At 32.5% G+C, this 20287-nt stretch overlaps 1 protein-coding gene across 1 annotated transcript in view; it reads left to right on the forward strand.

The window, feature by feature from the left end:
* Positions 1-20287, forward strand: part of LOC143058894 (prolow-density lipoprotein receptor-related protein 1-like) — a 93139-nt gene that overhangs the window by 64908 nt on the left and 7944 nt on the right. The window contains exons 49-65 of the mRNA XM_076232372.1: positions 108-221; positions 909-1031; positions 1965-2078; positions 2863-2997; positions 6550-6696; positions 7783-7932; positions 8357-8445; positions 9574-9747; positions 10996-11180; positions 12457-12677; positions 14627-14827; positions 15590-15794; positions 16811-17052; positions 17847-18170; positions 18995-19126; positions 19529-19643; positions 19905-20033. Of these exons, the coding sequence (XP_076088487.1) occupies positions 108-221; positions 909-1031; positions 1965-2078; positions 2863-2997; positions 6550-6696; positions 7783-7932; positions 8357-8445; positions 9574-9747; positions 10996-11180; positions 12457-12677; positions 14627-14827; positions 15590-15794; positions 16811-17052; positions 17847-18170; positions 18995-19126; positions 19529-19643; positions 19905-20033 (2800 nt within the window). The remainder of the gene's footprint in view (positions 1-107; positions 222-908; positions 1032-1964; positions 2079-2862; positions 2998-6549; positions 6697-7782; positions 7933-8356; positions 8446-9573; positions 9748-10995; positions 11181-12456; positions 12678-14626; positions 14828-15589; positions 15795-16810; positions 17053-17846; positions 18171-18994; positions 19127-19528; positions 19644-19904; positions 20034-20287) is intronic.

Here is a 20287-nt window from a genome sequence, read left to right on the forward strand (position 1 = left end):
ATTTACAGCAGTTGATCACTTCTCCATACTATCTCCTTGACTTCTTTTCTTCCTAGGTTAAGCCCTGCTTTAAACTTAAATAATAAATGTTTTTCTCAATTTTTCAGGTACTCAGTGCGGTGATGATCAGTTTAATTGTCATACCATGTGTATACCTAAAGTTTGGGAGTGTGATGGAGATATTGACTGTTCCAATGGCAATGACGAAAAGGAGTGTAAAAGTAAGACAAAATGAAAGAAGATATTTATGTCATAGAGAATATTATGATTTAAATCTAAGGTCAAAATACATTCGAAAATACTGTAAACATGTTATGTTGTTAGATACTTTATTTCACATCAAATACATGTACTGTAAGCTGACCTGGCAATAATTTAACTTTGTGATTTTTTTTATATCCTTGATGTGTTGATATAAGCTTAAGGGTAGACCCAAGTTTTACATATTTGTAATGATATATATTCCCTTTTCTACTCACAAAATCTATTTTTGAATTCAATAACATCAGTGTGAGATTGGTTTTGTTAAGTTTCATTGTATATTTAGCCCCCTGTCAGAGTAGAAAGATTAAAAAAGTCTAAACTTCTCCATGATTGAATGAAAATTAGGGATATTCAATACCCATACTCAGTTGACAAAGCCAAAGGCAAAGAAATTTTATTTTAATTTTACTGGTCTTCATCCTCAAGTCAATAATGTTACTTTCAATATGGTGATAAAGCTCTCACCTCATAGCTAAATCAAGGCATCCCTAAACACTAGTTTGAGTGAACTTATTTGTTAAATGTGTATTAGGCTGCACATGTACATCGAAAAACACATATACAGGGTAAACCCAACAAATGACAAACTTTTAACAGACACAAACATCTAAACAATTTCTATCACATTAATTATTTTCTTTTAGATCCAGACACGTGTGAACAGGGACAATTCCAGTGTAAAAACAAAGTGTGTGTTCCTGGACTGTGGAGGTGTGATACAGAAGATGATTGCCATGACAACAGTGATGAAGATTCCTCCATGTGTAGTACGTTTCATTTTATTTTAATGTTAGGGTTCCTGTGAGCGTGACTTACTTTTTGATGCATTTTTACATCATTCATTGCTCAAAGTCATAGACTGATTGACGATCTGAAGGTGACCTCTTGCAAGAAAGAATTTTGCCCCTATCAAACATACCCTCTTTTCCCAGTGACATAAATATGAGATGATGTGGTATGAGTGCAAATGAGACAACTCTTTATCCAAGTCACAAATAGTCTTTAACACAGAGCCTAGGCCCACACCGAACAGCAAGTTATAAAGGGCCCAAAATTACCAGTGTAAAACCAATCAAACAGGAAAACCAATGGTCTAATCTCTGGGGGTTCACTCCAATATTTAATTGGCTGGAGTTCAGTTACCCCACCCTTTTTATATAATTAAGATTTAATTTTTTTACCTTATCATATATTGCATTGGTGAAAATGTTAACTTTTCCAATACTGTTTGGGTTTCATGTGGTGTGTAATGTAAAAGTAGAATAACAAAGAGTCAAAAGAGAGGAAAATTTGTTGATAAAAAGCCAGGAATGCAAAGAAAAAAAAAATTGATTTTTTTTTACCGTAACGTATATTTCTGATAGTTTTTAAAACCTATTCTTATTTTTTCAAGCTTGAAAAAATTTTCAAAACCTATTCTTATTTTTTCAAGCTTGAAAAAATTACCTGTTCTAGCGGCACGTCCTATCACAATTGGCTAATCTAAGAACTTATATGAGAGCAATTATTACAAGCCACAACAAAAGAAATATTTTGTATCTGTTTCTGGTTTGTTAAAACAGCATCCCAATATAACTTTGAAGAATTAACTGTATATTTTAAACAATTCAATATGACTTGTAATTAAGAAAATTCCAATGTTAAAATCAAATAAATAAATATATGATGAACAAACCTAATTCTATTTTTTGTTGTTGCAGAAGACTACACATGCCCACCTGGTCGATTCCGATGTAAAAATCATAAGTGTATTTTCAGCGACAAAAGGTGTGATGGAACAAACCAATGTGGAGACAACTCTGATGAGGAAAACTGTAATTATCTCCCTTATTTTCTAAAATTAATTGTCTAATATATTGAAAAAGTACAACAAAACTACTGAACTGCAGAGTAAATTCAAAAAGGGGAAGTCCTTAAAAGTTCCTCACATAATGAATGAAAAACAGCTGTCAAATAACTGACTTGGTACAAACGACTGTCAAATAAATGACTTGGTACAGACATTTTCAAAGAAAAATGAAAGGAAGTCTCTTAATATATAAGATGAAAGCAAATAAAGTTTTGGGGTTGATAGGCAAAGAAGATGTCGAATTTTCTCACTATCACGACACTTTTTTCACATTATGTGGCTAGTATGGAGATTGATAATTCAGTTCTATAATTTTGTTTACCTGTTATAACTATGAATGTTGCCATTTTTGTTGCTTTCCCCGGCAAAGCAAACATATCAGTAAATCTTGGCACTCCCCAGTTTCAAAAAAGCATATTTGCGCCTGTTCCAAGTCAGGAGCCTCTGGTATTTGTTAGTCTTTTATGACTTTTAATTTTAGTTTCTTGTGTCCATTATCACTGAACAATTATACATTTTTGTTAAGGGGCTAGCTGAAGCACTCCTCTGGGTGCAGGAGTTTCTCTCTGCATTGAAGACCCATTGGTGGCCTTCAGCTGTTGTTGGCTCCTTGATCAGGTTGTTGTCTCTGAAACATTCTCCATTTCCATTCTCAATTTTATCTAACAAAAAGATTGACAATGACCAGATGTTATATATGTATGAGGGAATATTTTAATGTTGTAAAAATGTACTTGTGATTTTTGTAGGTTTTTTTGACAGTGTGTGTACAGGACAGAGCTTCCAGTGTGACAGTTCTAAGACATGTATTCCTATGGACAAAGTTTGTGATGGAAAGATTGATTGCATCAAGGATGCCTCAGATGAAAAGCCAGCTATCTGTGGTATGTATAATGAATGATCAGGGGAAAAAAACAGTTTAAAATGTCAGATTGGTCAAGATGCGCATTAGTTTCTCCATAGGCGGTAATGGTAACGTTTTCTTCTGTTGCTCAGTCAATATTGTTCACTTGGATATGTATGATGGCTCGTTTCGAAGCTGAGACATTTTCACATATGTGGTTAAATTTTTGGGGTACGAAGCGAGATTACTTTTTCTGTAAATTAGCAAACCCTGAGTATACTTTTGTTATGCATCTCCTCGTGGTAAAAAATCCCATTTTTAACACAAAAAGTTCCTTTACAATTTAATACTTTGAACACATTTAATAGCTCCATAGTTATTACACATGTATTCTGTGTTCCCCTTTTTTCCAAATTAACACAAATGGTTAAGCCCAGTCACTTGTTTATCATAGAAATGTGTCAAATATCACTATGTGGAATTTTTTTGTTTACCCGTGACTTTTGAGTTCCTCATTTCACGGCGCATTAGGGATATTGTCCCAGATGACATTCGAAGTACATAGTTTTGTCATTGGGTCTATCAAATATTTTGGGCCAATGTAGATATTCTAATTGAGGCATAGCAAGCAGCAAGCAGTAGATAATGTAAATGTAAAGAAATGATAAATACTTGCTCATGCATGATACAGAATAATTGATAAACGTTTCAAATTGCAAGAAACTATTTAGTTAGGTTTTGTAAGTCTCTTAACAAAGTTTAAAAAACTTGAGGGTGTGTAATAAAATTAAAAAATGGAAACCAGCAATGTATCAAAGAGACAACAACCCATCCAAAAATTAGAAAACAACTGAAATCCACCAATTGGGGCCACAATAAAAAATATTTTGGTTTGCCCAAACCCTACCCAAAGGTTGAGACATTGTGTAGGTAGGTAGGCATTTTCTTTTTTTTTTTACAAAAAAAGAAATTGAAGTATCGGGTGTGTATTAGTCTTCATGCCTATCTGATTAAAAAAACCTTCTTCAAATCAGGACAATAAAAGAATTTGAGTAGGCAGCTTTTTTCTGGGTAGGTAGGGTTTGGGCAAACAAACCTATTCTTTTTTATGGCCTGGTCTTCAACAAAGCCAGAGCTTCAGCTTCCCCTCAACAAAAATGTGTACAAGTTTAGTGATAATAGTTGTTTTTTTTGTGTTTTTTTCCAGTTATAACTTTATGTATGCATCAGACAGCCATTTTTAGCTCACCTGGCCCGAAGGGCCAAGTGAGCTTTTCCCATCACTTTGCGTCCGGCGTCCGTCGTCCGTCGTCGTCCGTCGTCGTCGTCCGTCGTCGTTAACTTTTACAAAAATCTTCTCCTCTGAAACTACTGGGCCAAATTAAACCAAACTTGGCCACAATCATCATTGGGGTATCTAGTTTAATAAATGTGTGGCGTGACCCGGCCAACCAACCAAGATGGCCGCCATGGCTAAAAATAGAACATAGGGGTAAAATGCAGTTTTTGGCTTATAACTCAAAAACCAAAGCATTTAGAGCAAATCTGACATGGGGTAAAATTGTTTATCAGGTCAAGATCTATCTGCCCTGAAATTTTCAGATGAATCGGACAACCCGTTGTTGGGTTGCTGCCCCTGAATTGATAATTTTAAGGAAATTTTGCTGTTTTTGGTTATTATCTTGAATATTATTATAGATAGAGATAAACTGTAAACAGCATTAATGTTCAGCAAAGTAAGATTTACAAATATGTCAACGTGACCGAAATGGTCAGTTGACCCTTTTAGGAGTTATTGCCCTTTTTAGTCCATTTTTAACCATTTTTCGTAAATCTTAGTTATCTTTTACAAAAATCTTCTCCTCTGAAACTACTGGGACAAATTAATCCAAACTTGGCCACAATCATCATTGGGGTATCTAGTTTAAAAAATGTGTGGAGTGACCCGACCAACCAATCAAGATGGCCGCCATGGCTAAAAATAGAACATAGGGGTAAAATGCGGTTTTTGGCTTATAATTCAAAAACCAAAGCATTTAGAGCAAATCTGACAGGAATAAAATTGTTCATCAGGTCAAGATCTATCTGCCCTGAAATTTTCAGATGAATTGAACAACCCGTTGTTGGGTTGCTGCCCCTGAATTGATAATTTTAAGGAAATTTTGCTGTTTTTGGTTATTATCTTGAATATTATTATAGATAGAGATAAACTGTAAACAGCAATAATGTTCAGCAAAGTAAGATCTACAAATAAGTCAACATGACCAAAATGGTCAGTTGACCACTTTAGGAGTTATTGCCCTTTATAGTCAATTTTTAACCATTTTTCGTAAATCTAAGTAATCTTTTAGAAAAATCTTTTTCTCTGAAACTACTGGGCCAAATTTAACCAAACGTGGCCATAATTATCATTGGGGTATGTAGTTTAAAAAATGTGTCCGGTGACCCAGCCAACCAACACAGATGGCCGCCATGGCTAAAAATAGAACATAGGGGTAAAATGCAGTTTTTGGCTTATAACTCAAAAACCAAAGCATTTAGAGCAAATCTGACAGGAGGTAAAATTGTTGATCAGGTCACGATCTATCTGCCCTGGAATTTTCAGATGAATCGGATAATTGGTTGTTAGGTTGCTGCCCCTGAATTGGTAATTTTGAGGAAATTTTGCTGTTTTTTTTTGTTATCTTGAATATTATTATAGATAGAGATAAACTGTAAACAGCAATAATGTTCAGCAAAGTAAGATCTACAAATAAGTCAACATGACCAAAATGGTCAGTTGACCACTTTAGGAGTTATTGCCCTTTATAGTCAATTTTTAACCATTTTTCGTAAATCTTAGTAATCTTTTAGAAAAATCTTCTCCTCTGAAACTACTGGGCCAAATTTAACCAAACTAAGCCATAATTGGGGTATCTAGTTAAAAAAATGTGTCCGGTAACTCGGCCAACAAACCAAGATGGCCGCCATGGCTAAAAATAGAACATGGGGGTAAAATGCAGTTTTTGGCTTATAACTCAAAAACCAAAGCATTAAGAGCAAATCTGACAGGAAGTAAAATTGTTGATCAGGTCACGATCTATCTTCCCTGGAATTTTCAGATGAATTGGATAATCGGTTGTTAGGTTGCTGCCCCTGAATTGGTAATTTTGAGGAAATTTTGCTGTTTTTTTTGTTATCTTGAATATTATTATAGATAGAGATAAACTGTAAACAGCAATAATGTACAGCAAAGTAAGAACTAAAAATAAGTCACTATGACCAAAATAGTCAACTGACCCCCTAAGGAGTTATTGCCCTTCATAGTCAATTTTTAACAATTTTCTTAAAATTTGAAGATTTTCAATAACATTTTCCACAGAAAGTACTGTTATAGATAGAGATAATTGTAAGCAGCAAGAATGTTAAGTAAAGTAAGATCTACAAACACATCACCATCACCAAAACACAATTTTGTCATGAATCCATCTGTGTCCATTGTTTAATATTCACATAGACCAAGGTGAGCGACACAGGCTCTTTAGAGCCTCTAGTTACTATACCAGGTATCAATCTCAGAGAAATTAACTATTTATTAATTCTTTCTTTTTAGAAAATATGGAGCCATGCAGTGACGAATTAAGAAGAAACAGCAGTATTTGTCAACAGAAATGTATTAGTCTACCTTATAAGGAGGGTGCTTACAAGTGTGCTTGTAAAGAAGGATATACATTAATGGAAGATGGTTTCCATTGCCAAGGTTGGTGTCAAATTTTTAAAAATTAATCTGTTTTATATTCTAACCATTTTGGGCCTTAGTCAAGAGTGATTGAGATAGTTAATTTTTGTGGGGAGTCTTATTGGGGGGTTCTGATCCCTGATCGTGCTTACTGTTTTGTCAGATTTTCGTATCCCGCTTTCACTATGCAAGGAACCAATTCTCATTTTTTTGTAATTTCCTGTGTCCCGCTAGACTTCATTTCCTATTTTCACGGCACAATAATTTGACTTTCACAGGTCACGCTTACAAAAAATCAGCAATCCCACGTCACATTTAGACCCCAATGAAACCCACTCTGTACTTGCTAGCCTGTCAACACCGAGGTTGTGATTTTGAAGCTGGCTCTTGACCAGTGTATTGGACTTCTATCTGAATTGACTAGTATTCTCAGAACTCTTGCTGAAGGTCAGTGGTTCTATCTGGCCGCTTCAGATTCCTTCACCAAAAAAAATCTGGTTGTCATGATAAACTGTATATTTAGAAATTATTGTGATGTTTTTTTATGCTGCAATTATTATGCCCCTTTTTATGCCCCATTTATGGGCATTATGTTTTTGGTCTGTGCGTCTGTCTGTTTGACTGTTTGTCTTTTCGTCCATATGTCCCACTTCAAGTTAAAGTTTTTGATTGAGGTAGTTTTTGATGAAGTTGAAGTCCAATCAACTTGAAACTTAGTACAAATGTTCCCTATGATATGATCTTTTTAATTTAAATGCAAAATTAGAGTTTTTAACCCATTTTCATGGTCCACTAAATATAAAAAATGATAGTGTGTATTTGGCATCTGTGTACTTGGGACACATTCTTGTTTTATTATTGTGAAAAAATTCAACTGGGCTATAATCACAATAATTTTAACTCACATTTAAAAAAAAATATATATGAATTAAACAGGACTTTTCTCAAAATGGCAAAAAATTGAAATCCCATTCTAGTCTAAAATGACAAAATCACAATAATAAATGTAGGCAATAATTTTGGAATTTACAGTATTCTGAAGTGCTGAAAGTGATATTAAATAATTGGTTAACAATAAAAATAAAGAATCTTTTTTTGTGATTTTAGTACAAGATTTGTGTAAGAAGTGGGGCACATGTTCACAGCTCTGTAGTCCTAAACATATGATGGAGGCTTCTGCAGGGGTCCATTGCTCTTGTGAGGAAGGTTATGAAAAGAAAGTCACATACGATGGCACTATGTCATGCATAGCTAACGGTAAGTTATAGTCAAATCCTACAGAATAGTCATTGGTCAGTTAGTCAAATTAAGTTAATAAGTTTGGAAGCTTTTTGATCTTGAACCTATTTCGAAACAGCTAATTAAAGTACTGTTATTATATAATAGAAAATTAAAAAAATAACTTTTTAGCATTGATTGTAGTCAACTCAGAACAAGTTTTAATTCTGATAGTGTCATTTATACAGTTCTTTAGTTATGTCTCTTTATAATGTTGTATTCAAGCGGAGCCATCATATTTGTTCCATGGACACATTCTCCATTTATTGATAACTCATGTCATCTTATTTATGTATTATTAAACTTTTTGTAACCAAATACAATATATATTATAGATAATGGCTAAATTAATATTCTAAGTTGCTTCATTAAAATAACACTTGTAATAAAAGTTTTATTTTAGGGCCACAACCACTGATATTAGTTGCTAGGGAGAGTGTTATACTGCAGTCAGACTTGTATGGAAAGTCAGAAGAACAAACAATTGGAAAGGTAAGACAAGAAAAATATGGCATCTAGGAATAGTTGGAGAGTTGCATAATGGCGTACTAACAGACTTAGGTTCTGTATATATTTTGAGGACAAAGTCCAAAATTATAGTAGAAAATCAATAAAAAAGAAAATCAAAATACCAAAATCAATTTGATTTGAAATCTAGTCCAAAATGACAAAATCTTGAAAAAAGATGCATGCAATTATAACTATTAATAGTTAATAATTCTTATATGATTTGCATATCTATAAATACTTGAATTGGATTGGTCAATTAGAATTTTTCTCTAAGTTTACACTTCGATAAACCATGTTCCCGAAACTACTTTTGTAATCTATTCATGCGCGATACACAAGCTTGCAGTGATCCCAGGATTTTCAGCAATTTGAGATTTAAAAACAATTGCATAACAGTTGTGACTATTCTAGTGCATATATAACAAAAAAAAGAAATAAATTTAAATCACTAAGCTTCGAAAATGTATAAAAATAAAATTTAATAAAATTCCGCGAAATTTCATGAAGTATTTGACGAATTTACGTCATACGAATAGAAATTTTCAAGGGAAAGATTTTTTCGTTACGTGTACGCTTCAAATTCGAATAACATTTAATCAAAATAAAGTTTTTGAGGTAGGTGCTATTTTATTTAAGATTCCGTTGTATTTATCTGACATTTATGGTTTTTAGAAAGTCAAGATGGCGGCGTACTCCTTAGTTACGACTTGCCATTGTGCTTTTGATGGTAATATATATAGTAGCCATCATAAAAAAAATGTTTATTAAATATCACAAATGTTTGGCTGAAGAATTAATAGGATTAAACACATTTTTCTAGAGGTTATTGATGTGTAAACCGGGGCTCTTACTCACAAACTCAACATAAAAGTCCTTCGGACTTTTATTCAGTTTGTGAGTTAATCGCCCCGGTTTACACATCAATAACCTCTAGAAAAAATGTGCTTAATCCTATAATACACTGGTTCACTTTTTTCACCTATTTTTAGTACATTTTCATAACTCTGTTGATGAAGTCTGCCCTATGCATAGGCATGTTCTTAAGTATAGATTGCAATAATTTCTAAAATTTATTTTATCACAACTTTAATTTTAATTTATTATTAATAGGAGAGCAGTGAGAAAATAGCTGGAATTGATGCTGACATGACAACTAGCCCTTGGTCAATCTTTGTGGTCAGTCACTCTAACCAATCAAACCACTCTATCAGTAAAATGACAATCCAAAGCACAAAGCCAGAGAAAGGGAAAGTCAAGAGAGCAGCAGTTCAACCAGTACCAGAAGTGAGTCAGAGTTAGGGGGATAGGGGGCCAAGCCCTCTTTTTAGGGAAAAATTGTGTTGATTATGTAGGGAAATCACTGGATCAGGGCCCCCTCTTATGAATAATAATTGATCTCCCACTGCCAATGATAATAAGAAAATCTAGAAACCTGAACAGGAATGCGCAAATGGTGTTTATAGTTACAAGGAATTTTAGATTTTGAATATTACTTAAACATGTTTAGTTGGTTCATAATTTTGATAATTAAGTTCAAATTTGATCATTATTTAACTTTAAAAAATTTTGTTTATAAACTTAGTGGTTGATTATTAAACCTTAAACAGTGTTTATGCAGCACTGTCTGAAATAAAATTAAAAAAAACATCAATTTTTGAGAAAGAGTCTGAGTTTTTCTAGCGCATTACGAACAATAAACAAAAAAATTTCATTTGACTTTATCTTGAATACGAAACAAAAATTATCAAAAGACAAACATTTGAAAACTAGTAATTTTTTTTTGACAGTGGTGAACCTAGAATTGGTTAGATGTGTCTTCTTTTTCTTTACAATGAAGGCAATATGCTTCATGCATCTTCTTTTATTCTTGATTTTTGGGTTTGTATTTTAAAGTTACCTCCCCTTTTTGTAAAATTTTTTTTAATGGATTCAATTATGTTCAAAACATTGCAGTTGACCAAATTTGTCTCATGGTCTTCTTTGTGCTAAAGGATAAATTGAAATAAATTGATTAATATAGTTTCTTTCCATATCCATTTAGACATATTTGTTGACGAATATCATTTTTTATGAGACAATCACTGTTATAAATCATTATCATATAGTTACATTAGATGTATGTTTCATTATGATACAGTTATTTTGATTGGCTAACAGCAATTTAGGGTTCTTCTGAAATTAACATTCATTATACAATGAAGATGACACGAGGTCCCACAATAAAGTGCACATGTAAATTGAAAGAAAAACTTGATAGAAATCGTGTTTTCATGATCCTAGCTAAAAAATGTAATTATAAGTATTGAATGCTTAATTTTAAAACTTCATAAGGGTATAATTGCATTGATCATGCACACATTTTTAGAATTAAGCCTTATTGCGCTTCATACAAAATGTACTTCGATCATTGCTTTTACACCCAAGTGAAGTTACAAAAAGAAGCATTCAATTCTTGAATGCATGCTTAATGTACATTTTGTTCAAAAAATGTAAAGCCTAAGTGAAAATGTTTTTTTCCCCCTTTTTTTTTAGGTTTTGCTCCACAATCTTGGTAACCCTCATGGTATTGCAGTCAACTGGGTTGGCAAGCATATATACTGGACTGATTCCCACACAAGAAAAATAGAAATGGCAAATTTTGAAGGCAAACAGCGTCGATCTGTTATTTCTTCTGCTTTGGATCAGCCATATTCTATTGTTGTACATCCAGAAAAAGGGTATGTAATGTGCAATCATAATATTTGTTTGACAAAATTTTTTAGTGGATTGCTGGGTAAGGGGTATTATGAATTAAAATGGTCAATGAATTCGCCGTTTCAGAATCTGATGCATTCTAGGCAATATCTTCAGAAGCGTACACCAAAACGTTCTGATTGGTTAAATATGTGATAAGCAATAGAAATTCAACCAATGATGCAATGTTATTTCATTTTGGTGTACGAACAATGAGATTACCCATTGTCCTCTAGATTCTAAAAAGGTGAATTACAGTTTTTTGTTAGGAATGTAAGCTTTAAATACTGTGGATTCATTTATTTTCGTGGGTACCAATGTTCGTGGTTTGAGGAAAATTCGTGGATGTTTAATTTCGTGGTTTTGACAAAGTATGCCTATATTCCTTTAGAAAATCTGCAATTCGTTGAATATTTAAATTTGTGGTTTCCTGGTACCCACGAAATCCACGAAAATTGGTATCCAACGAATATTAATGAATTCACAGTAGCAAAACAAGGATCTCAAATATAGGAGAAAATGAAAGTTTTCCTTAATCCACAATAATTGGTTTCCTTGAAAAAAATTTAATTTACAATAACAGACCGAAAGTCATCCTGACACCAGGATCATAGTCTTTGATTTTAGGCACACATAAATATTTGACAAATCATCAGCAAAAATGTACTTCTGTTCTCAAGCCTAATAATAAAATAATTAAGTTTTGCTAAGGGCATTATTAGACCTGGAATAATAACTCTATTGTTGCAAAGTTGGAAAATCATATCAAGTTTTAGATTGGTTCAAATGAATCAATCATGCACATATGTTTTTTAGACAACTCTTTTTTTCAAGCTATTAAGACATTTGTAGTTGCAAACTGTAAATTATTAGAAATTGGCATGTTTTTATTGTTGCCAAATTTAGAAAAGCTTTTGCAAGAATAAAACTTGCATTTTAGATTTTGATAGCACTTTCAGAAATAGCAACAACTCAGTAGTGTATTGAGGGGTATAAAGGAGGCTATCTGCATGGAAGAACGTGAAATAAAATTGCAATCTCATGATGAACGAACTATTAAAAATTTCTTGCACGTTGATCTTTTAACTGATTTCACGAAACACGGTGAATAACGAATCTTTTTCAAGGCTGCATTTGAAATAAAAATGGCAAAACATGTTGCACAAAAATAACCATTTACCATCCTCTGTATTGTTTTCCAGTATAACTTATTCACACTTAAAATGCAGACAATAATTTCTGACTCTTGTAATTTTTCAGGAAACTCTTTTGGACTGACAGGGGCTTTCCCCCTAAAATAGAAAGTTCAAACTTAGATGGAAGTGGTCGCAAGATAGTTGTCAACGAAGAGATAATCTGGCCCAATGGTCTAGCCATAGACTACCCTAATGGTAGATTATACTGGGCAGACACAAAGAAAAGGACTATAGAGACTGTGGACCTAGAGGGGAAAGACAGACATGTTGTGATACAGTTCAACAGTATGTTTTGTTAGTTAATTCACTTTACAGCTAATACATTAATGCTAGCAAGACAAATCTTTGTTTGGCTTGCTTGCTTTGCTTGTATCAATGTTTGCTCAAGCATGGCAATTAAGATAGGCGGAGCTTCATCTTGTATACGGCCTACTTAAATTTTATTGGACGGTTATGTTTGAAGTTAAGGACACTAAATTTTAAACATCACAGGATGACAAATATAAAGCGCAATCGTAGAAATGGAAGCCAAAAAAATGTAATTGTTTTTCTCGAAGATATGCATTTTCATCATCCAACTGAAAAGACTGTCGTCAAGTACTTTTAGAAAAGCAAAATAACTATTCGAACACACCTACTCTGATTTAATGATTCATTACATAGGTATTTCATTTGACCCATATATTTCATCTTTTAGTACTGTGATTTTTTTATGTTATAAAGTCAACCTGTAGCTTTGCTATATAAAAATGATAGAATTTGAAGCGAGATGATGTATCAAATGTTCTTCCTTTGAGCGTTTTTTAGACAAATTATTCTTCTCAAACACACCCTAACATAAGAAGGTTTGCTCGATTTTTCTTTTTGATACAATTGTTTCCAATTTTTTTTTTTTTTTTTCTTGAGTCAGGTAATGGAAGGACGGAAACGGAAATAAGGAATATTATAGATTGATATGTTCTCCATCTTGATAGATAACCATGTCGTCGACTTGATATCTAACTGTTCTACTTAATTATGTAATAGATAAATTAAAAACTTATGCAAATGGTTGTTTTTTACAATAAAACACTCGTATTTGAGAAGAAAATTGTTATTTTATTTGTTTCTATTCACTTTTAAAAAATTTCTTACTAAAGTAAACATAACAGAAAGCACTTATCGCCTTCTCTATAAACAAAGAATAATCAGTTTGAAGGTTTACAAGCAAAAATTAATCCAAAGTGCGCAATATTCAATAACAATAGACATAATAAATAAAATAATTAAGTCATCCCCCCCCTAATTAATTTATCCCTTTTTTTAGAAAATCAAGTGCACCTTCTTTATTAGGGTGTGTTTGAGATGAATATTTTGTGTTGAAAACGTACAAAGAAAGAATATTTGATACATCATCTCGCTTCAGATTCTATAATTTTTATATAGCAAAGCTACAGGTTGACGTTATAACATAAAAAAATCACAGTACTAAAAGATGAAATATATGGGTCAAATGAAATACCTATGTAATGAATCACTCGAAATCAGAGTAGGTGTGTTCTAATAGCCTTTTGTTTTACTAAAAGTACTTGACGACAGTCTTTTCAGTTGGATGATAAAAAAATGCATATCTTCGAGAAAAAACAAATACATATTTTTGGCTTCCATTTCTACGATTGCGCTTCATATTTGTCATCTTGTGATGTTTTAAAATTTAGTGTGACTGTCCTTAACTTCAAACATAACGTCCAATAAAATTTAAGTATGATGTGTACAAGCTGAAGCCCCGCCTATCTTAATTGCCATGCTTGAGCAAACATTGATACAAGCAAAGCAAGCAAGTCAAACAAAGATTTGTCTTGCTAGCATTAATGTAAAAGCTGTAACATGTGACACATCTAGAGCAGGATCTGCTTACCCTTCCAGAAAACCTGAAATCACCGCCAATTTGCAGAGCTTGTATTAACTTTCAAGATATTACATATTGCCTTAGTTACTTTTATAATTTAGAACGAGCAAAATGCTTGAAATTATTCTGCAGTAAATTATTATTAGCTTTCAAATACAGTTATTTTCTTTAAAAGACAAGTTATGATTAAGTTGAGAGCTAAACCTAACCAGGCTTTGCTTATGAAAAAAGAAAACAACAACTGAATGAAATGAGAGATCTAAAACTCTCCTTCAGAAAAAACAAAGAAAGAATCAATTCTTCTTTATGCTTTCTAAACTTGAAATCTTTCTTTATTTTCACTTAGCTTCTACTGGGACACTGGCACCATACATGGTTGATGTTTTTGAGGACTATCTGTTTGTGAGTTTCTACCATAACAGTACAGTGATGAAAATTAAGAAATTCCGAACAAATCCTCATAGCCTTGAAGATGGGCAACCGTTATTCAAGACATTATTGTCTATAGGAGACATCCTGATTCTTCAACAGAGCAAACAGAAATTAAGTAAGTAAAGAATAATTTCCATTTAGCTCTGATTTTGGTGCCATACTTCCTTAAAAGTGGGTGTTATTGCATCTTTAGATTTCAAAATACGGAGATCTGAAATGATTGCCAATGAGACAATGATTTAGCTACATGTATCCTCCAGTCCAAATAAGAGAAACATGTTGAGAGCCATGTTGTAGTGGTAGAGCATTGGATTACTAATACAAAGGTTCCTTGTTTTCGATCCAGGTTCCAGGGAGAAAACTTCAGGGACTGAATATAAGGCTGTTTCTTGACACCATTTGCAAGTATGGTCCTGAGAAATGATGACAGTCCATTCGGAAGGGGAAGATAAATGGCTAACTGGTTTAAAGAGATAGCAATATCTCTTGCATGTAAAACACACCCTTGTAGATTTAAAAAAAAAGAGCGGGCTAATGTTTTTTTTTTTTTAAACAATTTAAAACTTAATACACAAGTTCCCTCTGATATCGTTCTAATTTTAATGCCAAATTAGAGTCTTGGCACCAATTTCACAGTTCACTGAACAAAGAAAATGATAGTGCAAGTGGGGCATCCTAGTACTACAGACACATAATTCAAATTTAAATTGTGTTTATAAATCTTTTCAAAACTGTGGTGAGATTATTGTTTTTGTTTCACCAGGTGTCACCACTGTCTGTTACAATAAGCCATTCTTTAAATCATCCTTTGAATTTCAGTTTGACAACCTGTTACAATAAGCCATTCTTTAAATCATCCTTTGAATTTTTATTTCAGTTGACAACCACTGTAGTATCACAGAGCTTCACTGTCCTTCAGCCATGTGTATTAATATGCCTCAAGAAAGCACGAAAAAATACAAATGTGTGTGTCCAGATGGCGCTCGCTACATTGATGAGAAATGTGACTTTTCCACTTGTCTTCCTGGACACTGTTACAATGGCGGAACTTGCAATATTTCTAACACTGGACCCAAGTGCATGTAATTATATATTCTATTCTAGCATATAGTGACTGCCTTCATCAAATTGAAGATTATGTCACAGGAGGAAACTTACAACAAGACATAGATCGGTATACTGTTAATTCAGAAATTATTGCGATGTTTTATTATTGCGAAAAAATGCGACAGAGTTATAATTGCAATAATTTAAACTCGCATTTTGGATTTTTTTTTATGTGAATTGAACCTGATTTTTCCCATTATGGCAAAAATTAAAATCACATTCAAGTCCAAAATGACAAAATCGCAATAATAAATGAACACAATAATTTCTGATTATACAGTTTATACAATTTAATTATTTTTTTTTTTATATTTAGTAGATTATATATTAAGTAGAAATAAGAAGATATGGTATGACTGCCACTGAGACAACTCTCCATTCTAGTCACAATTTGTAAAAGTAAACCATTAAAGGTCAAAGTTTGGCTTTCAACACGGAGCCCTGGCTCACTCCGAACAGCAAGCTATAAAAGGCCCTCCAAATGACTAGTGTAAAACCATTCAAATAGCTAAACCAACAGTTTAATCTATATATAACAGATGCAAACAAAAGCAGTGGGTTTTAATGTTTTAATAGGAGCCAACTTTCACAATACCATGACATTGTGACATCACAACATAGAAAGACACACTACAAAATTAAATGATTATGAAACGACTTAACTCATTCAAAAAACATATTAAGAAAAACAACTGAGCATAGACTGAAAGAATAAATTTTCAAAATTAGATACAAGTTTTTTCTGAACATTTACAAAAATTGCAGTTTTAACAATTTATTCATTGGTTGAATTGTTGTAAATACCATGCTTTTTTCAAATACATGTTTATGTATACAAAGGATTTTACAATTTTTAAGAACAGATATCTCTAAGCTAAAGTCAGGGGTTCAAGTCAGAATATGTCACTACAAAACAAACTATTATTTGATCAAACTTACATGCATTAAAAAATAAGCTGTATCTAACCTTATTTTATGTTATCTATTGAAGCTGTCCACCGGGATATAACGGAACCAGGTGCAATAACTATATATGCAATAACTACTGTCAAAATGGAGGCCAGTGTATGATTCATGATGGAAAACCAATATGTAGATGTCCAGAGATGTTCACAGGGCCAACTTGCAGTGAACACAAGAATCCATCCCTTTGCAAGGGTTTATGTGAAAATGGAGGCACATGTATAATAATGAATGGCAGGAGAACATGTAAATGTCAAAAGGGATTTACAGGTAATTATATATAGGACAATATACTGTAAATTCAGAAATTATTGTGAAAAATGCTACAGGGTTATTATTGCAACAATTTAAACGCACATTTTGAAAATTTTATATGAATTAAACAGGATTTTTTTTTATGTTGGAAAAATTAAAATCAAATTATAGGATAGAGTCATAAAATCGCAATAATAAATGCATGCAATAATTTCTGAATTTACAGTATATTGATGTATTGATTTATTTTCTGTGTTTTAACACCATTTTAAGCACCTCTTTTAGGCTATTTCGTGGTGGACAAATTTAATTGGTGGAAGAATCCTGAGATAATGGAGAAAACCACTGACCTTCGATAGGAAAACTGACAATCCTAGTCAATAAAAATTGGATTCTAGTCAACTCGCACATGCCTGGTGCGAACTCACAACCTCAGTGTTGACTGACTAGTGATTAAAGTAGTAATTACTTAGTCCACTTGGCCACTGAGGCCCCTTCAAATTGATGAGAAAAATGGGAAATGTATATTGTGGATTCATAATTATTTGTTTGATTCCAATTATTGTGGATTATTTTTGGGTACTGGTGAACCATAAATTAGATGGTCAACAAAGTACAAATTTTTCTATAAGGTTGTATGCAGACTTTGGCAAAACCTTTTCCTTAATCCACAAAAAATGATACCCATGAAAATAAATGAATCTACAGTACTTTCAATTTAGAAATTGTAGGGATTTTTTTATGATTTGAAAAAGGCAAACCTATATGATATACATAAATATTATGGTAACTTTTCTTTTATTTCTTAGGTACGAGATGTGAACAATGCACTTCTCTCATGTGTTATAATGGAGGAACCTGTCGCCATAGTGACAGTAATTCCCTGCAGCAAACTTGTGTTAATGGAGATTGTTATATTAAAAGTGCAGTTTACTGTGTTTGTCAAAGTGGGTACGATCCAGACTCGCAATGCTCGACTGCATCTTGTAAGAACTATACTTGTTCAGTAAATCAAGTCTGTAAGCTAGACAAAGAGGGCCTACCACAGTGTGTTTGTAAAGAAGGTTACACTGGGGACAAGTGTGATCCGCCTGTTGTTGAATCTCATTGTGAAAAAGGATGTAAAAATGGTGGTAAGTTTATTTGAATTGTCTCCCTTAATGAAATTTAGAAAGGGAGATAATTTATTCATTGAATTTGAATTGATTTCTATTTATTTAACATGCTGTCTTATGAAAAAATCTTAATTTTGTCTTTCTAAATTTCTACATGATAGGGATTACTAGTAAACTGGTTTTGATCTTAAAGGATCATTTTGATCCAAACAGTAAAATAATAAAAAAAAAACAACTGAACTCTGAGGGAAATCCAAAAAAGGAAAGTTCTTAGTCTAATGTCAAAATCAAAAATATAGGAAATGACTTTGTACAGGTAATTTCTTATATAGAAAATGGTTTTATATCTTGCTAAACCTTGTCACTTGTATGTTCTTCATAAGACTGAACAATAAATTAATATTCCCAGTCTTTCAGTTCATTATCAAAGTTATGCACTTAATAATAATGATAAACTGAGAAATTTTCAGACAAATTGCTTGCAGTCAATTTGGATATGTTAAGTCTCTTTTCAGAATACCTACATGATAGGGATCATTGGTACTTTTATTGTTATGCTCTCTTATGCTCAAATTTAAAATTTAAAAAAAAATGTTAAAAATTAAAAAAATTTAAAAAAAAACATCTCTTTCTTTTTGTGCAAGGAATTAACAGAAATTGAAAAAAGGAATATGAATTGTAAAAAGGCACAAAAGACAACATTTCTAAATTTTTATTATAAATGAATTGGATCCATATTCACAAATTTTGATTAAAATATTGGTATTACAATTTGAATTAGTGAAATAAAAATACATTCCATGAAACTTTATTTATTAATTATGTAATGATATTTTTTTTAGGTACTTGTAAACTGAAGACCAACTCAATTGATTATGCATGTTCATGTCCTCCCCATTATGGAGGGACTTATTGCCAGACTGCAGAGAGTAAATGTGCTGGACACTGTTCCAACAATGGAACATGTCGACTAGGTAATGTTTAGTCATATTTTTAGCAACCTCATAAGCTCACCTGGATGAAGAAATGACACTCGTTTTTCTTTTTCGAAACATCATGAGCAGCAACAAAACTGAAATAAAATACAGTAATCCAACTTATTTTCTCAGATACTTTATTTACCATTTAGTCCTTACTTACCAATTTCACAGCAATTTAAATTTTCAATTTGAGTTAAAATATATTGCAGAAAACTTTTAAATGTACTGAGGCCTGAAGCTGAATTTCTGGAAACTAACAGAATGTTTAAAAAAAAAAACATACCAAGGAAGCCAACAAAAGTCTTACTCTTCAATCATTTTGAAATTAGCTCTAAATGTATGCATAATACAAAGTTTTGATTGTACAGAAATTTAATAAACTTTATGTTTTTCCAGTGAACGATAGCCCTAAATGTAGTTGTAATGAGTACTTCACAGGATCAAAGTGTGAAACTTGCCTCTGTCTGAATAATGGGATCTGTAAATCTGATCAGAACAAGTTCTACTGCTCGTAAGTGTCGTTTGATCTTAATGAATTTGGCTGATGTTATTGAAGTTTATAATGGAATCATTTCAGAGTGCTCTTTTTGGTCAATTCTTCAAAAATCTTAATAAATAATAATGATTTTTGAATTATTTTAGCAATCATCAATAAGCATCTTTCATTTGTCTTTCAATGTGGTGAATCTGCATATTTCAGAAAAATTAATTGAAGTAATTTACACAACATGAAACTTTATATTGAATTCACTTATGTTTTTCTTGTTTGCAGTTGCCCAGGTAATTACAGTGGTAAACTTTGCAATGCATCTGCCTGTGGTGATTACTGTTTCAATGATGGCCAATGTACAAAGTGTTCCAAAGATAGTTCCACAGGGAGATACAAATGTTCAGCTTGCAGGTAAGTTTGTTTCATTATGAGATTGGATTCAATGATTTGTTATCAGAAAAACTATTTCAAACTTAGTAAGCTGAACTCTGCATGTCTTGTTACAGTGCTATTTGGTAGAAGTAGTATTGATGTTTTAATCTCATATTCATTTATTTTTGAGCCTGCAACAATTTGTCACAAAATAAAGACATAGAAATGTTATATTTTGGCCTCAACATTTTGGTTCTTTGTGAAATTTCAGTTATTCTATATAATGAAAACTT

Source organism: Mytilus galloprovincialis, chromosome 14 (assembly GCF_965363235.1).
Source record: "Mytilus galloprovincialis chromosome 14, xbMytGall1.hap1.1, whole genome shotgun sequence".
NCBI lineage: Eukaryota > Metazoa > Mollusca > Bivalvia > Mytilida > Mytilidae > Mytilus > Mytilus galloprovincialis.